This window comes from Cololabis saira, chromosome 10 (genome assembly GCF_033807715.1).
Source record: "Cololabis saira isolate AMF1-May2022 chromosome 10, fColSai1.1, whole genome shotgun sequence".
NCBI lineage: Eukaryota > Metazoa > Chordata > Actinopteri > Beloniformes > Belonidae > Cololabis > Cololabis saira.
In genome coordinates this window covers 37,630,892-37,644,156 of record NC_084596.1, presented here as the reverse complement: position 1 = coordinate 37,644,156, position 13,265 = coordinate 37,630,892, and the positions used below count along the sequence as shown (strand labels likewise).

The following is a 13,265-nucleotide window of genomic DNA, read 5'->3' as shown; positions in this document are numbered from 1 at the left end:
GGAGGACTGGGTGATTGAGTGACTAACTGCTCTGGATATAGATGTCAACACACCAGTCAAAGTAATCTTTTATATTTACTCTGCACATTTTTCACCTGATGACCTTGTGAAATGAAACTTGCACCCTGAAGGATTAAGTTCTTCCTCGAGGAGACAGCCATCTCATTGACTGGCCTTCCAGAAAAAAATTAGGACCCCCGACGGCTGTGGTAAATGTCCCGTCTGATATGGACGGATGAATGGTACGAGAATGGTTACTATGGTTACTGAGCTGGAGGATCAAAGTAATCCTCAGGTTCCAGGTTTCACCATGTTGAGTACAACCTTGTTCGCAGAAATGATTGATACATCGATGTTCAGAGGTGTCAAAAGTATTCACATTTATTACTCAGGTAGAAGTATAAATACTAGAGTTTAAAAATACTCCTGTAGAAGTTGAAGTATCAACTCAAGTTTTTTACTCAAGTAAAAGTATAAAAGTACTGGTTTCAAAACTACTTAAAGTATAAAAGTAAAAGTAATGTAAGGGGGGAAAAAGCCATTGAAAATGAATGCATCTTAGTATAATGCAAATATATTAAAGAAGCATATATGTGTACTATTGAGCATTAACATGTGTTTCAGAGAGCAGCAGATATGATGACTAGTTGCCAATAAGTATTGTAATGGTGCAAAAAGTCAAACTTCAGAGGCATGTTATCATTTATCCTAACCTTTATTGGAATGTACATCCAAGTTTAGTTGCAGGAATCTGAGGGAACGGATGTAAGAACAAAACTGGACAAGAACATCTGAAACAACCACAACCAAATTCACTCTATCCGGATGGAGCAATTTAACTGGATAGTTTTTATTTAAAGGCCGAAATGAAATAGAGTAACGAGGCTGTTTTTAAAATGTAAGGAGTAAAAAGTACAGATAATTGCGTGAAAATGTAAGGAGTAAATAAATAATTACTCCAGTGAAGTATAGATAACCAAAATTTCTACTTAAGTAAGGTAACGAAGTATTTGTACTTCGTTACTTGACACCTCTGTCGATGTTGTTATTCTTACCACTTGTTCAAACGATGGACCATCCATACGCCGGTTTATAGCGTCCTCAGCTCTGCGGCTGAGCAGCTGCCGGATCCCCTCGTCTCCCCAGTTACTCATCTTGCAAATATAGATCCTACCTGTGACCTCATGCTGCTGTTGTTTCTCTCATCAGCATCATCAGTAATAATAATCAATTAAATAAAAACCCTCCCCTGGTGGGTTGTACTCAGGTGTTCAACAAACTCCTCCCACGTCCCGCCACCCGTTAGTTCTGTTTACATCAGACCTCCCCCCGGTTAAAACCACCCTCGGGGGCCAGTTATTCACGGGGCGGCTCGACTCACCACTCCGTGTCGGTCAGATCTGCTAGATCTGCACGTTAAACGCAGGGGATCCGCCGATGTAAAAGGTGCTAGAGAGAAGACAGGACCTTTAAAGGGGACCTATTATGAAAAACAGGTTTTTTCTTGCTTTAACATATATAAAGTGGTCTCCCCTCAGCCTGCCAACTGTTAAATGCACTAGAAAAGTCCACAAAGACTTGTGTTGTACCTGTTGCTTAGCCTTTGCCAACTGGATGTTAAATGCAGAACGGGACCATTGATTGATTTATGGTACATTGTGTAGTTAGAGATCTGTGGTCAAAAGTGACATGAAAAGTGCAATACCACTCATGTCCACTAGGTGCTAGTTCAGTAACGTCTGATACCTCACAGAGTATTCTAAAAGCTACAATCATTAATTAATAAGTGTGTTATTATTTTTCCCAACACTTAATTAGTTACTCCTCGTAGGTGTCGATAGAGTTTTGGGGATTAATTCCATTTTCAAATACTTAAAGGGGACCTATTATGAAAAACAGGTTTTTTCTTGCTTTAACATATATAAAGTGGTCTCCCCTCATCCTGCCAACTCAGAGAAGGAGGAAAGCAACCAAATTCTGCAGTGTCTGTACAGCCGCCCAGATGAGCCGTCCTGTGTGATGTGGATCTACGAGCCGTTCAGATTCTGTGCCCGTCGTTACGTAACGACGGGCGCGATTCACATCGGTTGGCCTCTGATGCATGAAACCACGCCCACAACTAACTCCGCCGGCCGGAGCTTCCACCATTTTCTCGTAGCGGTGTATCGTGTCATTCAGGCAGCCAATCAGCACATAGCCTCATTATCATAGCCCCGCCCACTCAGAATCCCGCATAGATAATGAGGTTAGAGAATGGGAAGATAAAGACATGGCTTAGAGGCTGAATTTCTTATTTATTTAGCAAAAACAATCAAAAGCTTGTTTTTAAAACATTCAAGGCCTGTTTAAAATAGGTATTAGATGCCATAATAGGTCCCCTTTAAATTATAAAGACACTTATCAGATGCTTTCATCCTGAGACGTTCGTGTATCCAGACCTGTGTAACGTTATCAATGACAAGGACTTCTCTAAGAAAGCTGATAAGGGGTAAAAGTGGGTAAAGGTAGCCCAGTGTGGTGCTGAAGAATTGATGCCTGATGTTTCCTGAGGCAAATGGTTAAATGTCATGTGTTTATATTCAATGCCACAAACAGAGCAGTTCTTTGTGACTCAGCAAGATGATCTTTTCACCTTGGACTTGCACTTGTGCAGAAAGAGTTCCCAGGCTGATATCATTTAATGAGTGTTCAGCTATGCTGCACGCTGCTGGATTAGTGGCACTTCCTAAAGCTGTTTGGTGAAGTGCCTTGGACAGTTTGAGAAACCCACCACAGAAGCTTCAGAGTGGCATGTAGATTTGTAGGATGTAAATTATACTGAAATGCATCATGATAAAAGCCAAGTTTTCCTTTAAATCTTGAGGGTTTTGCTGAATGCCAGTACTGTGAAAATAAGCGCGGAATGCCAAAGATACTTTTGGCTTTGTCCGATAAGCTGATGGAGAACTTTCAAAGAGCTAACCTGTGTATGGGGAAAGAGCAGCTGCTGGGAAGATTTCTGCAGTTTTCTCTTCACTTCAAAGAAGTCCCTAGCTGAAAAAAGAAAAGAAAACCTGCCTTTCCCAACTAAAACGCCACAGCATGAATAAATCTATTTAATCGTTCTGTTTTATGAGTAAATACTTTACCAGCAACAGCACCACAAACTTCAAACAAAACCCTACTTGTATGTAAATGTATGAATTACCATGATTTTCTAGAGGAGAAGAGAATTTCCGTGACTTTATTTCAGGTCTTATCTCGTTATGTTGAGGTTAATTGATATTTGCACTCCCCTCAAGGCAGCATTTAGCTTATTCCACAGAGAACAGCTTAGGCCCATGAAGAGTAAAGCAGCCAGAGTTGGCTGCACACCTTAGTCCCACATGGATAATTAAAAGGTCACCTGGTTTGTGTATCATCTTTATGCAGCAACTCCCCTTAAATCAGACTGAAAAACAGAGAGACGACGCAGCAGCCAAGGCCACACCTAACTTACATAAATGTTCCACCTCCTGGTGCTGACTCTTTCAAGAGGAGCACACACTGTCATAAGCACCTGCCAGAACATTAAGAAAACACAGGCATGAATTCTGGTGAGAATTCTTCTGTCAAAAAGTGTTTTTGTTGTTTTTTTTTTTTTTCTTCCTGCCACGTATCGTATTAGTCTTTACACAGCAGACGTTTTGCAGAGTCCCTTCCCCCACCCCCACCTAGTCCTGTCTGAAAACAGGTGGGGTTGTGAGTTTTTACATCTGACAAATAAGACAATCGGGGGATGTTGGAGGAAAGTGTGGGTGGACGTTAGTTTAGGCGAGAGAACGTAAAACATAGATCGCAAAAGGTGAGGGATACGAGCCTCAGTACTTGGGGATTCTTTGGGTATTTTATATGGTTAAAAATTGCTTTTTTGAAGTACGTTTAAGCTGAAATGCACAGTGCCTTGAAAAGTAAAGCGCAAGTTTTCCAGAAGTACATGTGCAAGTGGTTATCCCAAAGCAACGTATTCCAGGGACTTACAAACGGGAGACGACGGTGAGAGAGCCCAATAAAGACCCAGAACTTGCAAAAAAAGATACTATTGGCTGGATAACGAATGCAATTCAATTACAGTGGGGTTCCCCACAACTGAAACATGTGGCCAAGACATAGAACACTGGCTCCCTCTATTTAGCCGACTCCCACTGCAAACAAGACCCGAGTAAAGCCCTGGAAATAGGTGACCAGAATTTACTCTTTGGCCCTGCTCGGTTCTGCACACACATTTGTCTTTGTTTGCTGTCCTGTGTTTATTTTCAAATGTTCATTTTTCATTTACCGTATAAGAATAAAGCTGAGAAAAACAAAGTAGTTTATATAATAATAAAATACAAATATTATCAAGCTCCACTTGAAACCTTTGCACCTCAACTCGCAGCAGGTGTTGATGCAAATAGCAGCCGGTCAGTGAGCCAGAAGCTAAAGGGGGTTACAATCAAATCTATTAATGATCACATTTCAAATCTTTTTACATTTAATACTTCAATGTGCGTAATGCCATTCATGCTGAAAAGTCACTACGTGCTTCGTGATGAGATGAGGGGAATTAACACACTACAGCAGCCATTTTTTTTAGTTTTTTCTCTCCACTCTGCCAAAATGCCTCATGTGAAGTGATGTATAAGTCAATGCATTTAATTGGCTCACTGTTACACACTCGATTACATTCTTTGCTGTTGTCGTCCACCAGACATTTTAATCATGCTGCAAAAAACACCCCTATAAAGGCTCGTAAAAGTATTTTGTCTCTGATACCATTCTCTCATGGTTAAAAAGGTGGATTAGAAAAACATTACAGAAAGATCTGAGTCTGGCAGTCGTACAGGGCCTGATAAGATGTCTGAGATGACTCACGCTTTCAACCTGGATACAGACACACAGCGAGGGAAGGAGAGGGCGCGATGGCATCTGGATGAAATCTGGCACTGATCATATGCAACACATGTGGTCTGGTATAATTTACAGAGCTGTAATGGAGGAGTGGGTTATAAGCAACTGTTTTGCCTAGCAACATTCACAGGAAAGTGGAAGAGGAAAATGTAGTGCTGGCAGCAAGGGAGAATATTTTAATACTGTCAGACATCAACAGTTTATGTGTTCCATCAGTAGTTCCAGCTTTTCTGAACCCAACAGATAAAGGCCAAATGAAAACTATCTGGGTTTATGGTTTTATGCCGTTGAACGTTAGAGGATCCATCCATTTTCTATACCCTCTTGATCTGGTTAGAGGTCTCAGAGGGCTGGGGTCTCTCCCAGCTCTCTCAGGGCCATGCAAGGGACAAGGGACCACTCGGTCAGAGGGCGCTACCAACACATAGCTATTACCTTCAGATTGACTAGCCTTTTCTGGATTTTACGAATGAAATGTTGTGCCTAAATCTTATTTTTCCTGAAGGAAAGGAACCCAAACACACCCTTCCGTGTCTTGAGTGAAAACATCTCTAATCCCACCTTTTACGCAAATGAGGTGTGATAACAAGCATTAAGTCCCTCCTGCACTTAAATACGTTCTTCAAACGGAGCCGTTTGTTGCAGAAACACCTATTGAAATGCTTATTAACTGAGTTGTTTCCTTGATTTTTTTAAGATTTATTTTATTGTCCCACGCCAGTCTCTCTGGTACTTTTCTGATGAGTAAAGGTGCAAATGGAAGTATTGTTTACCAGCAGGAGCTGTTGATTGAGCTTAGAGGAGCCAACCAAATACCGCTATAACCGAGACCCCAAACGCTAACTCAGTTGAACAGGAGACATCTTGGTTGTAGCATAGGAGCAACAACAGAGGAAGACCAAGTTTAAATAATTTTCTTCTCTCAAATAAAATGAAAAATGTAAGATTGCTGGGAAATTAAGAAGACGATCTTAGATGACTGATAACACAACAGGAATGCTGGGACTACAGGACTGTCTCAGAAAATTAGAATATTGTGATAAAGTGCTTTATTTTCTGTAATGCAAAAATGTCATACATTCTGGATTCATTACAAATCAACTGAAATATTACATGCCTTTTATTATTTTAATATTGCTGATCATGGTTTAGTTTAAGAAAACTCAAATATCCTATCTCAAAAAATTAGAATATTCTGGGAATCTTAATCTTAAACTGTAAACCATAATCAGCAATATTAAAATAATAAAAGGTTTGCAATATTTCAGTTGATTTGTAATGAATCCAGAATGTATGACATTTTTGTTTTTTTAATTGCATTACAGAAAATAAAGGACTTTATCACAATATTCTAATTTTCTGAGACAGTCCTGTATATCATTTTGTGCTCCTCACTGTGATGCTGCTGCAGAAACAAGCCCCGACTCCGACACGTCTCCACCCAGCTTTCAGAAGATACGGACAGACACTAAACTTTACGCTAAATGGCAAGAACGCGGTGGGATCGCTGTGGTTGTTGACAACAGGTGGTGTAATCCAGGACTTGCTACCATGAAGGAGCATCTCTGAACCACAAACCCTGAGCTACTGACTGAGTTTCCATCCATATAAACTACCAGTATATTGTATCAATATACTGTATAAGCAGCCTGAGCCGCTGCCGGTGCTGCATCTGATCTCATCAGCTCAGCGGTTGTCACTCTACAAACACAAAACCACAATGCGTTCCTGACGGTCTCAGGAGATTTTAACCAACGCCTCTCTCCCTCTATCTCCGCTAAACTTCCCATGTTTCAACAGCTGGTCAACTGCTCAACCGAGGAAGGAAAAAAATGTAAACTTTATGTTAACAGTTGCATGCAGCCTGTCATCTCATACTTTACTCCATAAGGTAGATCCAAATCATGTCCTCATGTCCATCTACAAACCTGCAGTTTAGAGGCCAAAACTTTGATGAAGTGGTCAGAGAAAGAGAAAGAAACTGTGCACGGCAGAGGAGAGACGACATCGCTGACACGGGTGAGTGACTTATGTCCACTATAGCATATATATATATATATATATATATATATATATATATATATACATATATATATATATATATATATATATATATATATATATATATATATATATATATATATACACTACCAGGAGAGTGAGGTTCATCCCCGAATAACCTGGGATTGAACTGAAAGGGCTGCTAAGTAAGGCAAGGCAAGTTTATTTTTATTGCACATTTCATGTACAAGACAAAGTGCTTTACATAAAAAAAAGAAAATTTTAAATGCATTAAAAGGGAAGAGTTTAAAAGCAGAAATTAAAGACAGACAGAAAAAATTAAACAAATGAGATGCAAGAAATAAAGGTTGTAGTGCATAATGTTGGATTACTGAAATGCAGCAGTAAATTAAAAGGTTTTCAACCTTGACTTAAATCAAGTGAGAGCAGCCCTGATGCATTCTGGAAATAAGAGAGAATAAGTCGCCAAGGAGCAGGGAGGAATTATAGAGAACTCTACAAAAACAACTTCAATTCAAGCGAAAACGAGGTGTACAGGGGAGAGAGATTGTAGCGGAACGACGTGCTGGATGTGTGGTCGGTGATGAAAAGGTAACTGGCTTCAAGCTAAAGGGAGCTCAGACTGATGAAAGCCTGGACAGAGACGATGAACAGAACCTCTCTTTCTTTTGTAACGGGTTCAGCACAGCATCCTCCTCTCCTGCCTCCGGCCAAACAGACCTCTCACACCCTCCATGGATCCACATCTTCCCTGTCAAACTTTTACAACATCAGGAAACGCTGAAACTCTTCCCTCATCCCACCTGTCTGTCTAAAACCGTCAGGTGCTCAGGGCCCTGGAGACAGCAAGCCTGCAGGTCTGCACGGTGTCAGCCTCTAACACCTGAAATAGGGGGAGATGCCTGACTGTCATGAACTATTTGGAGTGCAGCTTTTATTTTATTATTTATTTACAAGTTTCTAAGGCCAAAATACTTTCTTTATTGAAATATTTAGAACATTTACCCTGAGCGGGCACCGAGTAAAGAAGCAAACGTTGCAGAAATCTTCTGCTGTTCCCTGCAAACATTAAAGTCCTACATGAGTACAAGTGTAAGGGGGAATTAGGGAGAATTTGGAGGCCGTTTGTTTAAAGGAATGTAATGCCTGTTGTGGCAACGAGAACCAGTACTTTCTCTCTCCTACTGGAGCCCACTCCCGCTCGGCTCTACAGATAGTGTGTATGACCTTTTCTTCAAACAAAGAATTAGATCAATTGCAAGCCTGGCGACTTGGCTTTGCTGCAGGCCAATTTGTGCAGGTCTGATGATAATGGGTCGCCGTTTCATCAGCTGGGAGCCCGAACTCTCAGCACTGCAACCATCTTGGAGGTCGTCCCGCTGCCAAAGCAGGGCGGTGCACAGTAGTGCACACAAAAGATGCAATCCCTGGTGACTGATTTCATCCAGGAAAGATGACAGTGGACTGTCACAGGGTGGTGGTCCTTCGCACATAACTGATATTATCCAGCTGGGACAAAGAAAGAAATGTAGCTCTTGTATGAAATCATAATGGGGCCACTCGCTCTGACGGTTGCAAAGTCCCAAGAAATTTCAAAGGTGGAAATCTTCCCTGTAATCAGAGGTGTCAAGTAACAAAGTACAAATACTTCGTTACCTTACTTAAGTAGAAATTTTGGTTATCTATACTTCACTGGAGTAATTATTTTTCAGACAACTTTTTACTTTTACTCCTTACATTTTCACGCAATTATCTGTACTTTTTACTCCTTACAATTTAAAAACAGCCTCGTTACTCTATTTCATTTCGGCCTTTAAAAAAAAAACTATCCAGTTAAATTGCTCCATCCGGATAGAGTGAATTTAGTTGTGGTTGTTTCAGATGTTCTTGTCCAGTTTTGTTCTTACATCCGTTCCCTCAGATTCCTGCAACTAAACTTGGATGTACATTCCAATAAAGGTTAGGATAAATGATAACATGATCTGAAGTTTGACTTTTTGCACCATTAGAATACTTATAGGGAACTAGTCATCATATCTCCTGCTCTCTGAAACACATGTTAATGCTCAATAGTACACATATATGGTTCTTTAATATATTTGCATTATACTAAGATGCTTCATTTTCAATGGATTTTGTCCTTAATGGCTTTTTCCCCCCTTACATTACTTTTACTTTTATACTTTAAGTAGTTTTGAAACCAGTACTTTTATACTTTTACTTGAGTAAAAAACTTGAGTTGATACTTCAACTTCTACAGGAGTATTTTTAAACTCTAGTATCTATACTTCTACCTGAGTAATGAATGTGAATACTGAAGACATCTCTGCCTGTAATTAATTCTAATATTCAAGAAATACTGGGAATAAACTAAAAAATAAAACAAATGTTTAGCAAGTAACTTAAATATAGTCGTGATTTTACTTTTTAGCATTATTTCAGTTAAAATAATCAGATTTGATGCTAATTAAAGTGAATCTATACCGTGCGCTTTACTCCTGGATAACATCTAAAATCCTGGACCAAACAGCAGAACCCCTGAAGCAACACTATTTGAGCCCAACGACTGCATCATGTCAAATAAAAGCGTATCTGTGTTGTATTAAAGTAAACTAAGAGATACAAAATGTGTAGTAACTGGCTATCTAGCTCATTAATCAGAAATAGTAAATGTAAGCCAGCTGACAGCATTTCGCTGACCATGTAAGAAACTAGATACTATAGAGCGAGCTAATTACCGTAAAGCAGCTTCTCTTGCTGAAACTAGTTCTATTAATTTTTCCAGCATTAACTGTCAATTATTTTAACAATTCAGGAATAGTACAATTGGTCAATGATATAAAAATGCACTCTGTATATCCTTGCAAATACAGAAATATATCTACAAGAAAACGGATGCTGCTGGCTTGTCACAAAAAAGGAAGCCATCCTTTTTTTGTTTTGAGAAGAAGAGTTCCAGAGCACTCAAGGTAGACTGTTTTTTAACTAAGCAGAAAGATTTAAAAGCTTTGTCACCATAAATAATTAATCTAAATCTAACATAATCCTGTGATTAATGCAGTTTCCTTTATCAGATGATTCATTAGGCTTGGCAGGCTTAACAGCATTCGGCAATGCCAGGATTTCTGGAAAAAGGGCTCCCTGGATGGACTTGAAAAGGATTCTTTCAAAGTGCGAGAATATCAGTTTGTGGCTGAGATTTGTCAACATGAAATATGAAGCATATTGCACACTAACTCTGGTATTTTGAGTTGTGATGACAACAGGGATGCAGCATGTTTTGCTTCATGTTTAATATTACTGGAAAAGTCTGGCTGAGACGGTAAGTCTAATGTGGTTATCCCAGAAATGGTGTAATTGTTAGGATTAAGTACTTCATATCTCAAGGTCAACTAAATAGCAGAGCAAAACTGCAATCACTTTGAACTTTAAGCTTTCATGGGATCTGCAGATTGCATTTTATGTGAAAATAGCTTTGCACTTAGACCACCAAAGACAAATATGCGTAATGTAGTGCCCAATTGACATAAACCTGTGGTTAAATGTAAAAGTAAATATATACGGTAGTGCAAAATCTTAATTCCTGGAAGGGATTTTCTAGATCTGCAGCCAAAAACGGCATCAGTCACCACTAAAAAAGATAGTAAAAGTTTCTACAACCTGGGTTAGGCTGACATTCAGATAAAACAGTATTTTCCTCATGTTTGGCCTCTGTGGAGGCATTAATAGGTAAAAAGAGAGGAAAGAGGAAACGTTGCACTACATCTTGCTCTCTTACCTCACACGACTGGATGCAGTGGACGCTCTGAGGATCAGGATACCACTTCATCAACCCGGTGCAGATTATCCTCTGAGACAAAAGGCAAATAAGAACACTGCTCAAGCAATGCAGTCACAGGAAATCGACAAGTTGGTTTGCTGTAGAAAAATGATAAAACACTCAAACACAAAAACATTTCTAAGAACCTTTCTGTAAACTTGATGCTCAAAATTCAAACTAGAGCTGCTCAGTGTCGCTTTGGTGAATGTGCTGATTATCAGACGATAGAAAACACATATTTTTAATCTGTTATCGCCAAATAAATATACTGCATATCTATGTAATGTTTAGACTTCAACTTTTAAGGAAACTTTTAATCGCTACTAAGGGATCCCATAATGAGACAATACTATCACATGCTTATTTCCAATCCATTGAAATGTGTAAGTACAGATCAGCTCTCCTGCAAACCCAGCAAATACACACGACAATGCAATGTGGATAAAATAAATGTTCCTCATATTTGCAGACATAAGGCAAAAAAAAAAATGATGTTTAAAGTGTAATATAATGTTTCTGACAATATCAGCACGGATGAAGGAGCATCTCTGCACCCCAGATCTCGTTGGCTGTAAGTTTGCGTCAGTATTATCTCAATATACATTTTGTGGTTTAGTAATTTGTGGAAAAGTTGAAATACACTCATTACATTATCAGTCTGCATACCGGTATTGAGTTGGGCCGTTAAACTCTGCTGTCACTTTGAAATGAATAAGGCTACATCTTGAACTCATTCTCGTGGAGGCCATGAGCACTCTGTTGTCTGCAGAACATTATGAGAATTTGCTTTGTTGTGCAAGAAAACTTCCTACAGAGCAAAAATTATCAAAACTCAACATCTTGTGTTGAAATTCGGGTGAGACTTTGGCTGAATGTCATAAATTTAGCCCCAGGAGTTAACCAGGTGATAGTAGACAGCTGGCCACCTGACAAATATGGACAGAGAAAGTAGATCCTCCCCGGGGATTTCCTGCGCAGCCCAACCCAGCAATGGAGACCTGATTCTGAAGAATTTGAGAACGCAATGCTTTGAATTCACGAGGCGGCGTCAAAGATATGGTGCAAGTAATCAGACCTCAATCCAACTATTCAACCTTGGCAAAGGGAAGCTAACTGGCTGGCTGACTGACCACCCAAAAGTAAAGCAAGACCGGAGCAGTGTTTGCAACAGTTCTAACGTAGAAACCATTCCTGAGCTACGATTGTGTAACATGATACGTCTTAGAGGCAAAACAACAACAGTGTAACTCAGACCCAAACTCTGACATTCCTACCAGTTTTTTCCCTAGCGGACATGTATACACGTTGGTGTGAGAGATATGAAGAGTTCCTAAAAAGGTTTGACGTCAACTGGAACCTTCAGTCGCGCTATCTCCCTGCGATTTCCAGCGCTGCAAAAACACTTGAGATAACAACAAATACACACTCACACGCACAATGTGGATTTTGTTGAATGATTAACTGGTGCTGCTAGGAGTAAAAATATTTTTCTAGAAAACTTTAAAGCATACCATCCTGCCAAATATTCAGTTAAATATCTGATATGAAAAATATTTGCACCTCCATCCTTTCATCCATCAATTCTTACTGCTTAGTCCATTTCAGGGCTACAGTGTGAATGGGTCGGGCCCCGGCCCCCCTGCCTTCAGCAACTACCTCCGGTTCCTCCCGTTCCTCCGGGGGATCCCAACAGGGAGAGACGATACCTCCAGGAGGTCCTGGGTCGGCCCCAGGGCCCTCATCCAGGACGTATCAAACAGCTTCTATTCCCTCTGTCCATTGTGCAAGAGCAGCTCCACACCTAACATTTACACTTATTCTGATGAATTCAAAAACCTCAAGTCTAGTTTGAACCAGGAAAACATTTCAGGCATTCTTGCTCGCTCAGAGAGGCATTTGAATGCTTGAAGGTTTCTGTTGAAAACAATTTTCTATTGGACAGCAGATAGTGTTATCATATGAATACCGATCTTTTTTAATTATCTCAAATTAATAATAGTGTAATCCAAAATGCATGTGGCCCTGCGATGGACTGGCGACCTGTCCAGGGTGTAACCCCGGCCGCTTGCCTGAAAATTAGCTGGGATAGGCTCCAGCAGACCCCCGTGATCCTGCAAAGGATAAAGCGGGTATAGATAATGGATGGATGGATGGATGGGTAATCCAAAATCCAGCTTTTACTTGTGATCATTTTCATTTAATGTTTGAAATATTTCAAAACTAAGCCTGGAATCAAATGATAAAAAATAAATTCCCTCTAACTCTGAAGCTAACTCGGAAGCCACTAATGAAAGTGTTGTAATTTCTGACTGTTTCACATTTTAAAAGTTTTCGAATGAACATAACAAAAAAAAAAGAAAAAGAGACGGAAATAACCTCTCTTGGATGATGTTGTTCGTTCTTTCATTTTTAGTAGAAAAAAAAAAACTTGAACAATTAATAAACATTCTGGCTTTGAAAAACAAACTTTAAAAAAGGAAGTAAAACGTTGATAATTATTGGCAGATTTTTATTA

General features: G+C 39.7%; 1 protein-coding gene across 1 annotated transcript in view; it reads right to left on the bottom strand.

The window, feature by feature from the left end:
• The window catches only part of pappa2 (pappalysin 2), an 88,607-nt gene that overhangs the window by 5,357 nt on the left and 69,985 nt on the right, over window positions 1-13,265 (bottom strand). Inside the window, exon 25 of the mRNA XM_061732838.1 lies at window positions 10,709-10,780. Within this exon, the coding sequence (XP_061588822.1) occupies window positions 10,709-10,780 (72 nt within the window). The remainder of the gene's footprint in view (window positions 1-10,708; window positions 10,781-13,265) is intronic.